The sequence below is a fragment of the Gasterosteus aculeatus genome, chromosome X, assembly GCF_964276395.1.
Source record: "Gasterosteus aculeatus chromosome X, fGasAcu3.hap1.1, whole genome shotgun sequence".
Lineage (NCBI taxonomy): Eukaryota > Metazoa > Chordata > Actinopteri > Perciformes > Gasterosteidae > Gasterosteus > Gasterosteus aculeatus.
The window spans coordinates 15,903,395-15,921,243 of NC_135698.1; the positions used below are offsets into that span (position 1 = coordinate 15,903,395).

Below are 17,849 nucleotides of genomic sequence, written 5' to 3' on the forward strand. Positions count from 1 at the left end.
ATGAGTTGAGCAATTTAGAGATTTGTTTCCATAATGGAAGCTTTCTTGATAGAGATTTAAATAATCAACAGAATTTAAGACAAGGTCACAAAATGTAGTGCTTGTTCAGGGCGGTTGGACACAAAATATGAAATTGATGTATTTCGCGCCTCAGTTAATCCTGGAGCCTCTACCTCGACTAAAAGACTAACAAACTGTAGCACTTAATTGTACTTATAAATGGCACTTATCTATAGCAAGTTGTACCGCCAAGACAGCGGGGGGTTCGGCACGGTTCCTGATTTCCTGATTAGCTTATTTAATGAAATTGGGTGTTCTTTTGAGTTTGTATCCCTGTGGTTGGGAGCGACGTGGCGCAGGTGAGACGTGAGGGTGTAGAGGGTGCGCTGGGAACCGCAAGGTTGGTGGTTCAAATCTGGGCTGCCCCATGTCGAAGTGTCCCTGAGCAAGACACCTAACCCCGAATTGCTCCCCAGACAAAAATGTAAAATGCCATGGGTTAAAATGTAATGTCGCTTTGGATAAAAGCGTCAGCTAAATGACCTGTAATGTGTACTTTAATACAAAGGAATGATCTAAATAGTTTTAGGTAAGAGGAAACACGTCACACATGTAATCTGTTTATATACAAGTTTTATTTGGAAAATTGCTGTGAAAAAATAGAATTGTATCTCAATCGTGTACCTGATTTTATTCCAGTTTTCAGGGTGAATAAAAAGAAAAGGTTAAACAACTTAAATAACAAAATGATGAGGACGGTCGCTTTACAAAAAATAAAACAATGTACAAAAGAAATAAAAATATATACAAATGTAAACACAGTGTATGTAACACATACAGTGTATTAAATATATAATACTGAATATTTGCATTGACTGTGCATTGAGATATCTTATCAGAACAGAAAAATGTCCACCGGAAACAATCAACCTCAACTGTAGTTTCTCCCCAGGAATCTTAGAGCAAAAAAATTAGATCATTCCAGATTTAAAATATACGTTTTTTTTGTTGCAGTGTATTTTAAATCATGAAACCTCCTCGACGGTTTGTAAATTAAACGAAATTATGACAGTTAAGTGTGTGATGCATCTGCTGTATTTGAAATTCAGTAAAAAGTCAGACCGAGAGGATTTACAGAGGCGACTGCCCACCACGGTGGCAGGGTGGGTGGGGGGCTTAATGCTGACATCACCCAGTGGGCGGGACTTGTTTGGGAGGTGGTTCCTCGTAGGAAACTCAACATTTTGGGACAATCTCACGGAGAGTAAAGTGAGATGTTTGCCACTCTGCCATCAGCGGTTAGCTTAGCTTAGCATAAAGACGGGGAGTGAAAAACCCTCCCGACTGAAACCATAAAAAGAATTACAGCGCTGTATCTTTCATTTCAAAAAGAAAATCTTTGGAAGCTACCTGGATTGGTCTCCGGTTAGTTTTTAATAATCGTAACGAACGGAACTTGTGACGATCCCTCCCGGCCGACTCCTGGGCTGCAGCTTTCAACCTCAAGGCACTCCGAGAGAAACCACCCGACAGGGGCGGAGGGCTTTACACTGAGCGGCCCCACCCTCCTTGGACAGGAGGAGGCTCTCACAAAAGAAAAAAAAAAAAAGTGTTCCGGGCAGCCCGGACGCTGACTAATCAGAGGCTCTGCTGGCTGGAAGAGGAGTCGGGCGTGATGGCGTGGAGCGTGACGCCGTCGGAATCGACCTGCGGCCCCTCACCGCACGTCACCCAGGGGTGCAGGAGAATCTGCTCCAGGGTGGGCCGGTCAGACGGCTGCTGGCTCAGACAGCGGCCAATCAGCTGCTGGCACTCTGTGAGGGGTAGAGAAGAAGACTGTTGATGAGTCTGTGGGCGAGGGAAGACCTTCCCTCCTCCGTGTTGTCACACTCCGACTGACCTGCGGAGATCTCCCGTCTGAAGTAGATCAGTCCTCGCAGGATCTCCTCGTCGTGCTCGAAGGGGATGTCCCCGCACACCATATCGTACAGCAGCACACCGAGAGACCAGACCGTTGCAGAGCGGCCGTGGTACCGACGGCGGCGGATCCACTCCGGTGGACTGTACACCCGCGTGCCTGGAAGGAGGAGTCAGGCGTTACACGCAGTCAATAAGACACCGATGCTGCCGCAGTCGTCCCAGCAACAGCACCACTATACGTATAGTTTGTTAGTGAAAATAAGTAAAAAATAAAAATGTATTATTATATTATATTTTTTAGAAGGTTAGAAAGCGTACGTAAATCAGACTCACCATCGAACTCCGTGTAGGCGCCGTCTTTCAGGAGGGCGCCCGAGCCAAAGTCGATCAGCTGTATCTGTCCGGTCCTCAGGTCCACCAGCAGGTTCTCGTCCTTGATGTCTCGATGAACGACCCCGCAGGCGTAGCAGTGACGTACCGCCTCCAGCACCTGCAGGAAGAAGCCGCGTGCCGCCGCCTCGTCCAGCGCTCCGCGCTCCGTGATGTAGTCGAATAGGTCCTGGCCCGACTCGGGGCGCTCCATCACCATCAGCCAGCCGTCCGCCCGCTCCCACCAGTCCAACAGCCGCACCACGCCGGCAAACGCCCCGCCCACCTTCTTCAGCAGAACCACCTCCAGAGGAACCACGGCGCCGCACTGAGAGACACGGCATAATAAGTCATTTTATAAAAAGAAAATACATTAAAAAGTCTGCAAGTAGTGTGTCAGTGCTCATTCGTGGTAAACGGCTTCAGGTGCTTAGTCAGTAGAGGCGGCCCAATAGTTGTATCCTTTCCTCAACCCCACCATGAAATTTAAATATGTACACATATTATACGCCACAAGGTTACGTTTAAATTATATTTTTTATATGTGCGCCAGGCAAATGGAAATGTCTCCCTGACCACCCGAGGGCATTGGGCTCTTCTAAAAAGGGGCCTAAACGCCTACTTATTCCTCTTTTTTTTTCCCCTTATGTTGTTACTAGCTTTTACTTTATTTTAACCATGTTGTACCCATGTTTTGCTGGCTCTGCACTCAGATGTCAAGAGTGTACAACAACATCTGTGTTATAAATAAAATGTATTATGTTTAAGCTATTAAGAAAAGGGCATTTTCTGTACAGCAATAATACACAATGGTCACATAATGGTGAATGTGCTTTAAAATGGTTATTTAAACAAACTTTAAATGAACATCCAGTGATAGAAGAGCTGAAGTGGATGTTAAACTGACAGGAAGTTGTTAGTCTGCATGTGTAATCTCACCAGAGAGCCCCACTCGGTCACCCGGTCCCTGCTCACATGCTTCACTGCAACCTGCATGTAAACAACACAACAACATAAACTCAGAGCACAAGAACAAAATTTTAAAAGAGACTGGCAAATCTTTAAAAACACACTAACAGCTGCCATAGTAAACACTTCTGTCAACAATTACATAAAGCTTTGTTTTTCTTTATATTGAATGAAAATAAATTTCCCCACCAGTTTCGGGTGATTTCCTTAAATATTGATAATTTCGCAAAATGTAACCCTTTTCGTTTCTAACAGGATTGGTTTCACTACAGGAGGGAGGTAAAGCTGTATATGCCAGTTTCATTGTGACAACAAAGAGCACATGCCATGCAGAACTCTTGGTGAGTCAAGTAAACAGGAGTGAAACCGGAAGTACATGTATTCTAAATAAAAGCACAAAGTAAAACAAAGATGCTCTGGTTGAGACTAGGCTAACCTTGTTTTTACCTTTAGTTTTTAGCAATAATTATATCAAACACAACATACATCAAGAAATATAGATCAAGGGACAATCTAACACGTTATTTTAAAAGGTCAAAAAAAATAGATAGCTGACATGTTACTAGGAAAAAGTGATTTACCATCAGCTACAAAAGGTAAATCACAAGGCTGTTCCATTATAAGAGAAAATAACTAACATGAATATCGCAAGTAATGCCGTTTCGAGATGTCAGCTTCAAGTCAACATTGGGCAAAAGTCTTACATGTCCAGAAAATGGTGGTCTGAAATTATCCGCTTAAAAATAAATCTAACATAGCTACTTATTGTCCACGGATTTCTTTTGTCACTTGACAACCTTTCCGGTTCGGACAGATTCTCCCCCTCCCTCCCACGTGTGGCTTTTATTTTGAAGTCATAGACCGGAAGAGGAGCAGACACGGTTACTGGCTTGAAGCGACCATGTGCCGGGACCAAAACAAAGCAGCCCTCTCCTCCTCCTCCTCTTACCGGCAGCCCGTCGGCGAGGCGGACAGCCGAGTAGACCGTGCCGAACCCCCCGCTGCCGAGCACCGAGCCCACTCGGTAGAGCTTCTCGAACGGCTGCTTCTCCGCTTTGGCTGAAAAACAAAATAAAAACACTAAATTATGAATCCGGACTTTACTTCATGTGATCGCGGAGAGTTGCGCCAAAATATTTACCCGCCCCCTCGCTATAAAAAAAACAAGAAAAACGTTAGTGTTTACTACTAACTAATACAACCGCAGCATTTTTTAATACGTCACCGATTGCATATTTTAAATGAGTGATACACTCGACGACACCGCCGAACGTCCTCAGATGACCCCCGTTGTTTTGGATCGTTTAAAAATGGCGGCCTGTCGGCATAGTCTCCATTATCGTCGTTCAAACGATGTAACCTGTGGGATTTATGTTCTAATAAACACGAGGACTGAGGGTGTGACGATATAATTGCTTTACCGAGAGAACTAACATATTGGCCTCACACAATGTTTTCAAAATGGCCCCGGACGGTTTTATTGTAAGGTCACTGAAGCACACACCGACGAATTGGTTTAACACGTGAATTTAAATTAGAATTTAGATTTATTCTTTATTTTATATTTATTTAAAGTCGACCTCTACTGTATGAATAAACCATGCCAAGATGCCACCGGCTGATTTAACTTGAACATATTTTGAATTCCAGCTCGGTCTTTAGAGGAACACACCTAACGTTACCGGTTATTTACAACAACGCCGGCTGGAGAGCAGCCTTACCTTGCTGGAGCTTCACCGGCAGATCCATGCTGGACGAGATGTGAGGGAAGGAGCCCAGTTTGGACAGCAGCATGCTGCTCTGAGCTCCTCCACGACAAATTAAAAATACACCGGGCAACGTGCTGCTGCTGCTGCTGCTGCTGCTGCTGCTTCTTCTTCTTCTTCTTCTTCTTCAGGAGAAAAACGTGACGGCTCCACGGCACCGGTAATCCGGTCGGGACCAGTGGGAGGGAAGCGCGCGACTGGCCACTGCGCGGTTGAAAATATTTACAAAGATCAGACAGATCCTTCCGCTCACTGAAACCTTAAAATAGACCAAAGAACCATCTGCTTCAGAAGCAGAACTTCCACATGTATGTAATGTGTAACGTGCGGTATCGCCTCGTGGTGGGATTAAAGCTGGTGACCCGAAGCCAATGCTAAGGCAGTCGGACTACTTTTACGTAGTAGGACAGGCGCAGGAATTCAGAGCAGTGCTGCGGCCCACAGCAGAGACTTGGAGCGATGTTTCAAAATACGCATTTTAAAAACCTTATTTAAAATTCATTTTTTCAACATTTTTGATACATAAGATTAATAACGTAAATGATATAAATGTGTGATACTATTATAAATAACTCATTTAGAAACATACATTTATACGACTTCTCATTGTTTACATTCAGGTGAAGCCTGGCCCATCTGCAGTGATTTCCTACATTTCCCAGAATGCACCTCAAAAACATTCCAGTCACCCGCACAAGACAAAGTAAAATGCGTAGCTGTCCATATCATCGCCCACGTGCCCCTGCAATGTCTCCCAGTTATTATTATTGTGTCTTTTGCGAATAAAACCATACTTATGCTAAAAATACTCCGTGTGAGCCCATTTTGATGTCTAAAACTGCATTAATCGTTTTTATTCTGTTGGGGGGAAACTTGGAGGCGGCACATAAAGTAACAGGATGTAACGTCTTTGTGTTGCCAAACAAATGGTCCAGTATTCTCTAGCTTTTTTTTGGTCTCCTCCACCAGCTGCTAAAACCTCTGTTAAGTTCCCCAAATCGTCTCTGACTCTGTTTGTCTGCAGATTGTGAAAAGTTAAAAACATTATTGCGCATTTGTCCGTGCTAATAGAGTTTAATTCAGTGGCGTTTCCCACGATAAGCTCTACCTGCCCACAAAGAGGCAGTTGTCGGGTCACATGACCTGGTGTATCACTGCCCAACAGAGGCCCAAATGTAGGTCGACCCCTCCTCCGTTTTACTGTAAGTTGAATGTGAAGATACACATGGACAGATGTGAAGATGCAAACAAAGAGCTGCTGTTGTTTTTCAAACTGTTGTGAGCTCAAAGCCTCTCACAGAATTAGACGTCACTTTAATCGGACGGAAGCCAGTCTGTTTATCATCCACTGTAACGACATCGTATTGTTTGTACTAATCTGATGTTTTTATGTTGAGACTCAGTTTGGACAGAGCACAGCTAACTGTACCCCTGGTTTCTATTCTTGTTGCTGGGCTATGCTAACAGGCTGTTGGATCCTAATGTTACCCGCACAGACACAACAGTGGTTTCAATTCTCTTCCAACTCTCCACGAGAAAGCAAATCATTGAACGCACTGGTTTTCATTTAACTTCATGATTGATGTTATCAAAGTCGTCCAACTTCCTTTTTTTCTGTCTCTGCAAGAAACACATTAAAGTAGTTTGTCTTTAATCCTTTAAAATTTTTGAATCTTTGAATTTTGTTTAGATGTTGATACCCAAAGGTTTTCTTCACAGCTGTTGTATTTTGGGTAAAAGCAAACTGTCCCCAAACAGTCCCCGACCTTCACATGTTGCCCGCGACATGAAATGTGATTCAGGTCATTTGTTCTCCTCTATTTTTATCTGCTTCTATTTTTAAAAGCCGTGAGGGCTTAGAGTCACTTCTCTCCAGGACTTTTGGAAACGCTTCAGCCTTCTCGTTTGGTGGGTCGTATTTTCTCCAACGTTCTACGCCAGAGGACCACGATGTCGGCAGACGACGTCGGCAAAGACGAAAGCCGCAGCTCCTCGGCTAAGCTAACCATCGTGGTCGGAGGCGTTCGCTTCTCAGAGGACAAGGCCTTCCTGATTCAGAACTGCGGCTATTTCCGATCGCTGTATCGCTCCGGGATGAAGGAGTGCCGACAGGAGGAGATCCACCTCCAGTCTCTGCGCGCTCGAGGCTTCCTTGTCTCCCTGGCCGTGCTGCGCGGCGAGAGTCCCGACCTGGACGGCGACGACATCGTGGAGGCCATCGAATGCGCCGCTTTCTTGCAGGCAGCGCCGCTGGCTGAGCACCTCGCCGGCCTCGTCGACTCGGACAACTGCCTGCTGATGTATCACACCGCCGCGACCTTCGGCCTCTCGGACCTGTACCACGCCGCCGCGCTGTTCATCCGAGACATGTACGCCGACCTGCGGGCGGAGGTCAGGACGTCCCTGGCGCCGGAGCTGGTCTCCTACGTGGAGTCGTTGACCCCGAGGGTTTTCGCGGCCGTGGGCACTCACGTGACCTGCGGCGAGGAGGAAACGGTGCACGCCGCCTCCAGGACGGTTTGCTACCTGGACGAAAGCGCCAACGCTTGGAAAGTGCTGACGGATCTCCCGCCGGGGGCCAGCACCTCCCTGGGTGGAGTGACCGTTTTAGACAACCGGCTGTACATCGTCGGGGGGGTTCACGGACCCCACAAACAAGTGGTGGACTCTTCTTTCTGCTACAGCGTGGAAAACAACAGCTGGAGCCGGATCCCCGGCCCGGCTCAGCCGCGATACAACCTCAGCCTGGTGGGCGCGGCCGGTCGCCTCTACGCCCTCGGGGGAGAGTACGAGCGGACGCCGATGTCGTCCGTGGAGACGTACGATGTGGAGGCCGGGAGGTGGGCGCACGCCGCTCACTTGCCACGCCCTGCGGCGGGAGCGGCGTGCGCCAAAGCGGGGAGCAGGATGTTCGTGTGCCTGTGGAGGCCGATGGAGACCACAGAGATCTACGAGTACGTCTCCGGGTCGGACGAGTGGCGGCTGATCACCACACTGATCCGGCGGCAGAGCTACGGCCACTGCTTGGTCGGCCACAGGGACGACCTTTACGTGGTGAGGAACGGGCCCTCGGACGACTTCCTGCGCTGCCTCGTGGACTGCTACAACCTGACCTCGGGCCAGTGGTCGTCTCTGCCCGGACACTTCGCCAACAGCCGTGGCTCGCTGTTCACGGCGGTGGTGAGGGGGGACTCGGTGCTCACGCTCAATAGGAGCGCCACTATGGAGTTCGCCGTCGGCGGGAAAACCTGGAAGCCCCGGCGGCAGATGAAAGGCTTCCCCAGGAGCGGATCCGTATGGACGTTTCTGCTCCGGCTGCCGGACGCCATCACGCTGCGGTGACGGCTTTCCCCGTCCAACATTCCATGTCGTGGATGCGCTTTGTTGTTTCTTTTGTTCTTCTTAACAGTAATTATATATTTTTTGAGATCACAGCAACAAAGCGGCAAATAAAATCTGTTCCCCCGGCGGGATGTGTTTCTTGTTGTGCTTCCCTTTGAGGGTTCTAGTTGAATTAAGGCTCGGTTTAAGTGGAGGTGAAGGGAAATACAAAATGATCAGGAAAGAGACTCGGTCGTTAACTCTTGTCTACATGTGACGTGACGCGTTTTGGTTCAACTGCACCTCCGTTGGCTCAGATGCTGACCTCTGACCTCTGATCAGGACCACTGGACGTATGGATTGATTGGAAGAGATAAAGATACATTATTAAGGTCTATGAGCCAATGCGCCCCATCGCCCCTCATTCTTATCATACATCATTTATAGTTGTTTACCATTTTTTAAAGATGTTTTTGCATCTGTTTGTTGTCGCATGTGTGAAGTTAGTATTGTCCTTTTTTGTTAATTTTGATATTGTACATGATGGCCAGTGAAAAATAAATCATTTAACGGAGGTTTTCAGCGACTGAACAGACTTGATGATATTATCTGTGCGACTTTATTTCCTCCGTGATGGTCACGATCTGTTTAATAAATGGCGCAGTGTTTGTCCTCACACAGAGCTTCTGTTTCCTGCGCAGCCTCTGCTTCCTGTTGGCACCGAGCGACGATGATGATGATGATGATGGAGGTCAACGACGGGCAGAGCCAGGCACCGCGGGCCGGGCCGGACGTCAGCAGCTGGCGGCGAGGGGGCCGAGGTCAGGCCAGGACGCGACAACCAGGCGACACCCAATAGTCGCGTTATTAGGAAAACACAAGAAGATCTGAGGCTGCAGAATCATCCATTAAATCAAAACTTATCTTTCAAAAGTCATAATAATGCATCTACCTTTTTTTGTGTCCAAAATGTTTCATAATGATAATATTAAAAATGATATTGTTATCACTAGTATGATGTATTGATTACAATGAAAAAAGAAAAATTATATGTGTTCATAAATTAAATCATAATGAACTGAAACAAATACAAAGGCAGCTACAACAAGACAGGAGATATTTATTCTATTTGAGAGGGTTATTTGTATTTCAGTCCAGGGCCTCTCGGGTCCACAAAGTTCTACTCACACCTCAAAAGTCGGATGCTGACAAAAATTCCTCACAGGAAGTAGGGTGATGATTTTCTCCTTCATTTTTTTCCTTCAGGCGAGAGCGTATATGTTTTGGGTGACACGCGCGTTACGATCTGTGTGTTTTCGTCCAACGAGTGCTGCAGAGGATCCAGGTCAGTGTAAACACGGCCTTCACACGCACGCACACACAGACACACACACAGTGGTGCCGTTGACCCCGGGATGGCCGCTGGTTGTCATGGTATCTCAGGCATTCCCTCGACCGTTACCTCATGTTGAGATGCTGTCACAGTGGAACAAGAATCCATTCAAAATATTATTCAATCTGCATTTAGCCCGAAAATACCAAACACCCTCACGTGTGCCTTCATGTCACGAGACAAAAGGAACCTGTTGAAAACATCTTAACTTATAAAGCCCCATCTTAAAGTGAAACACAAAGTATAATCATTAATTATTATTAATATATTATATATATTATATATTTAGACATGGGTTTCAAACCCTTTAATAAATAATAGTTTTTGAAATAAATATCTAAGGAGGTATGAGACTTTTTGTTCCTTGTGTTTAAAATCAGTTTGATGCATTCCGATAATAAACAGATAATATATGTTCAAATAACATATATGATTTTTATAGCCTGATTTATCAAACTAAGAACGTTCGAATATGAATTAAGAGGTGCTCTATTTAATTATATGTTTTACCTCAGTAAAATAGTTTTTTTCCTCTACATTACTGTAATCATGCATCACTCCTCTAAAATATTATTATATATTTTCATCAAAATATGCATTAGTTGGAATTTCAAGGAAATTAGGGGATTCAATGTCATAATGTTTTGTACATGGTCAAGAAAAATAATGAAATATCCGACTGAAGGAAAGGGATGTGCTGATGTGTACATGCGGGACTTCATAACAGCCAATTAAGTTTAAAACTAAAGGTTTCAGCAGTTTTCCCGACCCCTCCACTCGTGCAAAACCACAATGTTAAGTTGTGTGTGTGCATTTGTTCCCATTGTTTGTTGTACCTTTCTCAGCAGATTAGAATTTGTTCTGCTGCTGGTGCGCAAGCTCCTAAAGGGTTATTGATCTCATTGATTGGAAAAGTATTGGCTTTTTTGGTGCAGAAAACTAGATGAAAAGGTCAATATCACTGTTGCGTCTGTTAAATTATTCATTATGAATTAATTAGGCTACAGCGAGCAGATGGGTACTTCAGGTAACTATGGTTAGCTTAGCACAAAAGCAGGGGAACCAGCCCTGTATCCTAAAGATTACGTTTATTTGTCATTGTTTCATTCAAATTTGTATTTGTTTAAGCGTATTAACATTTAACAATGATTCAAAAGATTTTGAAAAAAAAAAAAGAAAATATAATGGAAACAGAAAAATTATACATGTTCATAAATAAATAAATAAGAGTAAATTAAATCAAAAATAACTAAAACAAATACAAACCCCTAAGGCAGCTTCAAGACAGGAGATGTTTATTTTATTTGAGAAAGGATTTATTTAAATAATTCTGTAACATGAGCCCGGTATAATCATTTACATCCCCTCTGAAAAACAACAACAACCTCTTTTTGTTAATATTGTCCCGAGGATTTCTTTCACATCGTTGTGTTGGTTCGCTCCATGAAGCTCTTTTGTGACCCATCGTGATGAAGTCTTTAAGAAAATAAAAGGTTGTTATCACTTCAGGTTTGGGGGTCCACACTATTTTGGCAGCTGGGGAATTATCTTCCAAGGGTTGAAGTCAAAGTAACGGATAATTTGGAAAATGATGGAAAGTACCAAATGCTAAAACATGCACAACTGAAATAAAAATATTCCAACTAAAACACACACACGCGACCTCGGTCCTGATGGAGACATGTGTCTCCCTCCTTTGTGCCTCTTTGTTGTGGATGAGACCCCCTCCCCCCTCTACACCCCTAACCTCCACCAGCCCCCCCTCCCAGAAACTCCAGACAATGATGTATGAAACTCATGAATATTAAATGTACCAACACATTTTAAAGCAGCTGACTGTTGCAGTCTGCTTCCCCTTAACTAATCTCAGGGATGTGTGTGTGTGCGCGTGACAGCTGGGGAGGCGGCGAGGGGGCGTTGCTTGCTGGCTGACCTTTGACCTCTTAACTCGTCTCAATATGTTTTCTTGCACGTTGTATTTGTTATTAGCATGATTAGCGTCATAGCATCCAGGAGGCCGCTGGCTGAGCGCGTCGTGTTTTAAAGGATCTACAGAGAAGAAGACAGGGACAAGAAGACGTACAATAAAAGACGTGAAGAAGAACCTTGGTTTGTGTTATCTGGCGATATTGACTAAACACTATTGTAAAATCGGTTTGTACAAATACAGGCTACTCATTTCCATGTGGATGCTCCAATCTACTTAAGTGGGTTTAAAAGTCTCATCAAAATCTCCTGGTACGAAATTAACTTGAACTGAAATCGTTGAAACTGCCTTTTAACTAATATTAAAAAATAATGCTTTTTTCCACACAGACAGTTCTAAATGTTTATTTCTCTTCATCCAATGTTCCAAACTGGGCAGCATTTGTCATTATGTAAATAAGGCAGCATCACATCTTATTGAGAATAACAAAATGACAATCAGCTTCACATCATTTTTTACAAAAAAAAAGCTTGGTTATTAGATAAACACATTTCTACAATAACGTCAAAAGGTTTGAGAAAAAGTGATCTATGAGGAGGTGTCAATAAGAAGGTTGTGTGAATTGTTCCTTTTAGAGACAGAAAAGCAGAGGAACGCTGGTACCTGTCAGAGGGGCCCCGAGGGACAGATGGAAGACAACCGGCCCACTTTGGGAACAGCAACTCCCCCTCATTCTCTCCAGAGGTCAAAGGTCAGAAGGCACCAGGGTCCTCTGGAGACGGGAGTATAACCGTGCTTTCATTCGTGCATCACAGAATTGAGTGTTATCTTTTGTTTGGATTTGTCTGATTATTAATTTGTCTTTTTGTTGATTGTTAATTATTCTTATTTCTGGATTTCCAAGTTAAATAGAAAGTCTTTCCATTCGTTTTTTTGTATCTGTCAATCGCCAGTTATGGACCCATGATAACTACAGCTTATATAGATTATGTCATATATAAACAGATGCTGTTATAGGATCCACTAAAACAGTCCAAAATAAAGATTATTGGATCATCAAACAAATGTTTTGATGAAAAAACCCAATCATTTCTGCAATATGAGGAACCAACATCGCATCGTTGTCAAAATGTTTTTTGTTTCCATAAGTTGACGTAATTCATATTAATCATTAAAGCAGGATCAGAGATTCCTTCTTTATTTGCATGTCTTGTCTTCCTTGTCAGATCCCGGGGACTACATTACCCAAGATGCAACCGGCGGCGGCTGGGAAGGACGAGAGAGAGATTCCGGTAAGTTTTGTTACTAGCCTTCGACTAGCCTTTAGCTTGGCATTGCATCATTAAAGAGACGATGAGCGGGCTGTGGCGGCCTAGAACACTTTATTTCCTAATTGAATTATTTAAAAACGTACAGACTGGAGTACCGGCAGCGCAGCCAGAATGAAGCCTCGCCTTCGACAGGTCGGCGGTCTTGCGGCTCGAAGGCGCCATCTTGTGTCCTGCGTATGTTCCCGCAGCGGTGTATGTCGTCGTGGGGGAGATACGGGAGGCCAAAGTCCACCCGAGAAGAGGAGCTCGGTGGTTCGATGCTTACGGATTCACTCAAGCCGCTTCGCCTGCGGACTCCCGAGCGGGTTGAACACCGACCGACACGAGACGAGGAAGCCCCGAGGTGTGCGCTCCGTGAGCGCTGTTTACGGTAAAGACGCCATGTTTTCAGGGCCGCAAAAAGTTTGCAGGACCTTTTGGGATGATTTGATCCCGATAATTCAAAAGTTAGCTGGTAAATGTCGGTGGAATGGAACGTTAACTCCGTCAGTTGCATTCGACCTAATCACGTGACGTTCTGTCAGTGTTGATAACGTCACTTAGGCAAACTTATCAATATCAAAATGATTGTTATTTTTTGTTTAAATGTCGTAAAACGTCCTGTAGATGAACCGCGTATTTGTACTTTGGCACAACGTACAGTTCCATCACGTTTGTTTGTTTGCTTATACTTTGTCCCCATGTGCTGTTACAGGACATTCACATCTCTTAATATGTTGCCTTGACCAGTCTGCACAAAAACATTAACTCTAAAAAAGTGATTTACACATTATAGTATTTGATAATAATGAAGAGAAACAACGCTTCACCTCTTAAAAAATGTGTTTTCACTTCATCAAAGTTAATTTGAACCTTGTTGACTTGAATTAACAGATATCAAAGGGCACAGTAGTTCTTCTTTTGCTGTTGACCACGTGCTTTTTATTTCCGATCGTCCATCGTGACCCAACCGTCTCTCTGCACTGGTAGACTGTACCGTAGAAAGGAATCTCCTTCCATAAAATGCATGGGCCTACTTTTTGTCCCTACATAATAGATAACCAAAAACTGTTAAATTATATTTATCAGTTAACTGAATTCACCGTCCTTCATTATTATAAAGTAGTTTCCTCTCTTCGGTCCTTTTCTTGTTTCATGAGTGCGTTGTGTTGGTCCTTGCTGCGCTCAGGTCAGGATGGACAGGAAGCAGTGCTGCGTGAAGCTCTCGGTCCAGCCGTCCAGAGGACTCATGGACGAGAAGTTTCTCGTCCTGGTCCAGAGCGTCCTCCCTGGTTTCCAGCTGACCGTCTACGCCTCCTACAGGTGTGATGATGGTCACAGCTGGGAGGCGTTCGCTCACTACACCGCCAACGCCAGCGGGACTGTGAACGGTATGTTGTTCATGGACAGTTTGGGAAAATGGGAATTATTCACTGACAGTTAACCTAATTTAAAACTGGTCAATTGACTTAAAATGTAGAATAACGTTTATACCCTTTACAGTTTCAGAGGATCACAGTCTGGGGGGGACATATTGTGGGGTTGAACCGATGGGCCTCATGTGGAGCCTCAGACCAGTTCCAGGAAGCAAACCTGGACTCCGGTAGTAACAAGGATTCATGTGATCAGATGAAACTAATCAACACTGAACCAGGATCAGTCAACTCTTCCCCTTCATTCCCCAGGATGAGGAAGATGAACGTCCTGACTCCCATGGAGGTCACAATCTCGGTGTACCGGGGCCACCTGACGGAGGGCTTTGTGGACCAGGTGCCGTTGGCCGCCGTGGTGGTGGAGCGCTGGTACATGGCCCCCGGCGTCCGCAGGGTCCCGGTTACGGAGGGGGGACTCACAGCGACCCTCTTCCTCCCCTCAGGTAGGACCAGAGCGGAGTGGGGGCGGTGCCCTCTGGACAGAGCTGTGTTGTGTAAGGGTTCGTTTAGGTCGTGGAGGTGTGGGTCACATGAAGGCGGGACGATGACTAAGCTGTCGGCGTATTGTCTCGTCTGAAGGACCGGGCCCGTTTCCCGGCCTCCTGGACCTGTGGGGGGGTGGAGGGAAGTTGGTGGAGTATCGGGCAGCACTGCTGGCCTCCCACGGCATCGCCTCCCTGGCCCTTGACTACCTGACCCCCCAAATCACCAAAGAAAATGGCAAGATGGTGGATAACAATTATTTTGAGGTAAGTGATGCAAATCACGTTGATTCAGATGTTTCGGTTTTGTTTTACAAAGAATGGACCAACGTTGTCCCACGTGTCTCCCTGCTGCAGGCGGCCTACAGATTCCTGGAGCAGCACCCTCAGGTCATCGACAGCAGGATCGGCATCTTGGGACTTTCCTTCGGCACCAGCATCGCGTTAAAAATGGCAGTTTACTCCCAAGTTTTTAAGGTAAGGCGGCTCGACACCCACCTGTCACTCAAAGGCTTCTTTCTCAGTACATCGTCTACACTTCGAAACCTGTATTGACTCTTAGTATATTTTTAACGGTGAGTTGTATAAAGTTCAGCCCCTCTGAAGTGGTCGGGGTTTATTTATGGAGACCCAAAGAGTCTCTTGAACCAGGAAATAAACATATTTACTTCTGCTTAAAATTGGACGTTTAAACTTTGAGTCTAAGGAGATGGACTCGCTTTAGGAGACCAGTTGACCTCTGTGAGACTTATTGTATAGTTTGTGTCCATCATGTGTGTGTCTCCCAGCTCAGGTGTGTAGTGTGTATCAGTGGGAGTCATGTGCAGCCGATCGAAGGATCTGTGGAACAAATAATGACTTCATTTCACAAGTGAGTGGATCTGACTACACGTTCAGATTGTCCTTAAATGTGCTGATGACTTTCCTGCTCCCCAGAGGATGAACCGTAGATTCTAATGGCGCTGTTATCTCTCCTGGAGAAACTTTGATCCCTCTATGACTTGTTTTTGTCTTATCAGTAACGTCGATAAGACTCGCTTCAACGAGGAACAACAAGTGATCTGGAGAGATCTGCTGCTGCCCATCCCCACCGACCCCTCCCTCAAAGTGGAAGTCAGTAAGGAGGACGGAAGCCCTCCGCCTTTTATTCTAACTGGTCACTTATGAATTCTTTTTCAACCGTTTTCGATCTGAAATGGGTTTTATAAAAATGTATTTAATTGTATAATATTTCCCAGCAAAAACTCAAACGCATGCGTTGGCACGAGCCACAGAAAACATTTGTGGACTTTATTGTGCCAGATTAGGAGTTGTTATAAACATTTTATACTACAAAGAGGTTTTGCTTTTCTGATCAATGGATATGACAGTTTTCGTAGTCTGTGGTGTTTGATACCAAATTTGAAACCATCTTTTTCCTCCACGCTGCTCTCGGCCTGAAGTGAATTCTTTGTGAATGGATTCCCGCCCTCAGGAAGGTCTCAAGCATCCACAGGTAAACAGTTCCCAGGTGACGAGCTGAAGCCCGGCTGCTGTTTGTCTCTGAGCAGGTGGGACGTCTCAGGTGTCCTCTGCTGATGGTCGTGGGCGAGGACGATCAGAACTGGCCCGCCCACGAGTCCGCTGTGGACGTGAGTTCATCGTCATGACAACATCCTCCACCTGTCTGTAGGTATGCGTGAACTCTACATGCAGTTATCCGTATCTACCAACTTCCTGTTGTGCAGGTGAAGGAGATGATGCAGCGGGCCGGCAACGACCACCTGCTGACTGTCCTGTCGTACCCCAGCGCAGGTCACCTGATAGAACCTCCCTTCACGCCGTTTGCCCGAGCCAGCAGCTACAAAATCCTGGGCCCCCCCCTTCAGATGGGTAGGTGCACCTTCAGGGGTTCGTGTGTAGTTCTGGTACATTACGACCTTAAAGGCCTGGCTTTAGATTGGCTCAAGTGAGCGAGGATGCTAAGCTAAAGGCGGTTAGCCAGCGGCCATCAGAGCAGAACACAAAGTGCTCGGTTATCTTGGATATTTGGAATGTGGATTGTGTGTTTTAACGGCCGATACGCCTCTCGTCTTCCAGTGATGGTTCTGTGGGGCGGAGAGACGGTGGCACATTCCCGCGCTCAGGAGGACGCCTGGAGGAAGACGCTGGTCTTTTTGAGGGAGAATCTGTACAGAGCTACTTCCTCCTCCCACCTGTAACCAAGTTGGCACCTTTTGATTCTAGAGTTTCTCCCTCTCCTGGTCAGGATGCACTGATCGACTTCATTGCTTCTCATAGATGATGTTAAGTGGACACGCTTTGATTGACGTGAAATGTCCTTTAGATTCAGTACAAAAGATGAATAACTACTGTATATAGTGCTTTAAGAGGATTAAACCAAAGTACAAAGTACAGATGTATTTCATTCATAGAATATTGTCCAGAGGTTTGGAGTTGCTCTTTTCACTCTTGCTGTTTTCCTGCTGAGACTCAATGTTCTTACTCTACTTGCTTACTTATTTGCTGTTTTGGAATAAAGCCTCCAGACAGCAAGAAGACGGAGTTTATGAAAATTCTTGATTAAAAAAGACAGGAAACCATTTATTTTATTCTCTATTGTGTCATGTTGTAGCATCATTACATTAATAACATGACACGCTCTTGTCTACATTTACTGATTATTGCTTAAAAACCCTCTGCATCATTCTACAGCAGTCCAAACCCAATAAACACATTCTGCAAGGATTATTATTTGTATGAGTGCATTTGATAATATAATCTCTGCATGTGGAGGAGATAATGTGAGATTCTTAGTCAGTGTGCACCTCTGTGTGTACCACATTAGTCTGCAACTATAACTTCTATAGAAAACGGCTTCAGAATTCTTTAGTCCTCTATCTTTTGAAAAAGATTATGTCTGACCTGTAAAATAAGAGAATACATTTATACATATTTTCAGTCATATCTGACTGGTCTT

General features: G+C 45.1%; 3 protein-coding genes and 1 long non-coding RNA gene across 4 annotated transcripts; 2 read left to right on the plus strand and 2 right to left on the minus strand.

Moving 5' to 3' along the window:
• Positions 1–616: 616 nt before the first annotated feature.
• LOC120809807 (serine/threonine-protein kinase pim-3) lies at positions 617–5,424 on the minus strand. The gene is made up of 6 exons (XM_040163894.2): positions 4,980–5,424; positions 4,208–4,317; positions 3,229–3,279; positions 2,254–2,617; positions 1,901–2,077; positions 617–1,814 (listed from the first exon to the last, which is right to left on the minus strand). The coding sequence occupies exons 1-6, from the start codon at positions 5,050–5,052 to the stop codon at positions 1,639–1,641; spliced, it is 951 nt and encodes a 316-aa protein (XP_040019828.1). The 5' UTR covers positions 5,053–5,424; the 3' UTR covers positions 617–1,638.
• A 433-nt stretch (positions 5,425–5,857) lies between these two features.
• kbtbd13b (kelch repeat and BTB domain containing 13b) lies at positions 5,858–9,351 on the plus strand. Its single transcript, XM_078083020.1, has 2 exons — positions 5,858–8,362; positions 9,047–9,351. The coding sequence occupies exons 1-2, from the start codon at positions 6,975–6,977 to the stop codon at positions 9,234–9,236; spliced, it is 1,578 nt and encodes a 525-aa protein (XP_077939146.1). The 5' UTR covers positions 5,858–6,974; the 3' UTR covers positions 9,237–9,351.
• Positions 9,352–11,016: 1,665 nt separating this feature from the next.
• On the minus strand, positions 11,017–12,460 carry LOC120809808 (uncharacterized). Its single transcript, XR_005710139.2, has 2 exons — positions 12,329–12,460; positions 11,017–11,787 (listed from the first exon to the last, which is right to left on the minus strand). It is a non-coding gene; the product is annotated as an uncharacterized LOC120809808 (long non-coding RNA).
• A 436-nt stretch (positions 12,461–12,896) lies between these two features.
• Positions 12,897–17,620, plus strand: LOC120809805 (peroxisomal succinyl-coenzyme A thioesterase). Its single transcript, XM_040163889.2, has 12 exons — positions 12,897–12,957; positions 13,082–13,366; positions 14,165–14,366; positions 14,479–14,578; positions 14,661–14,851; positions 14,988–15,157; positions 15,248–15,367; positions 15,679–15,761; positions 15,910–16,003; positions 16,441–16,521; positions 16,618–16,762; positions 16,970–17,620. The coding sequence occupies exons 3-12, from the start codon at positions 14,171–14,173 to the stop codon at positions 17,089–17,091; spliced, it is 1,302 nt and encodes a 433-aa protein (XP_040019823.2). The 5' UTR covers positions 12,897–12,957; positions 13,082–13,366; positions 14,165–14,170; the 3' UTR covers positions 17,092–17,620.
• Positions 17,621–17,849: the final 229 nt, after the last annotated feature.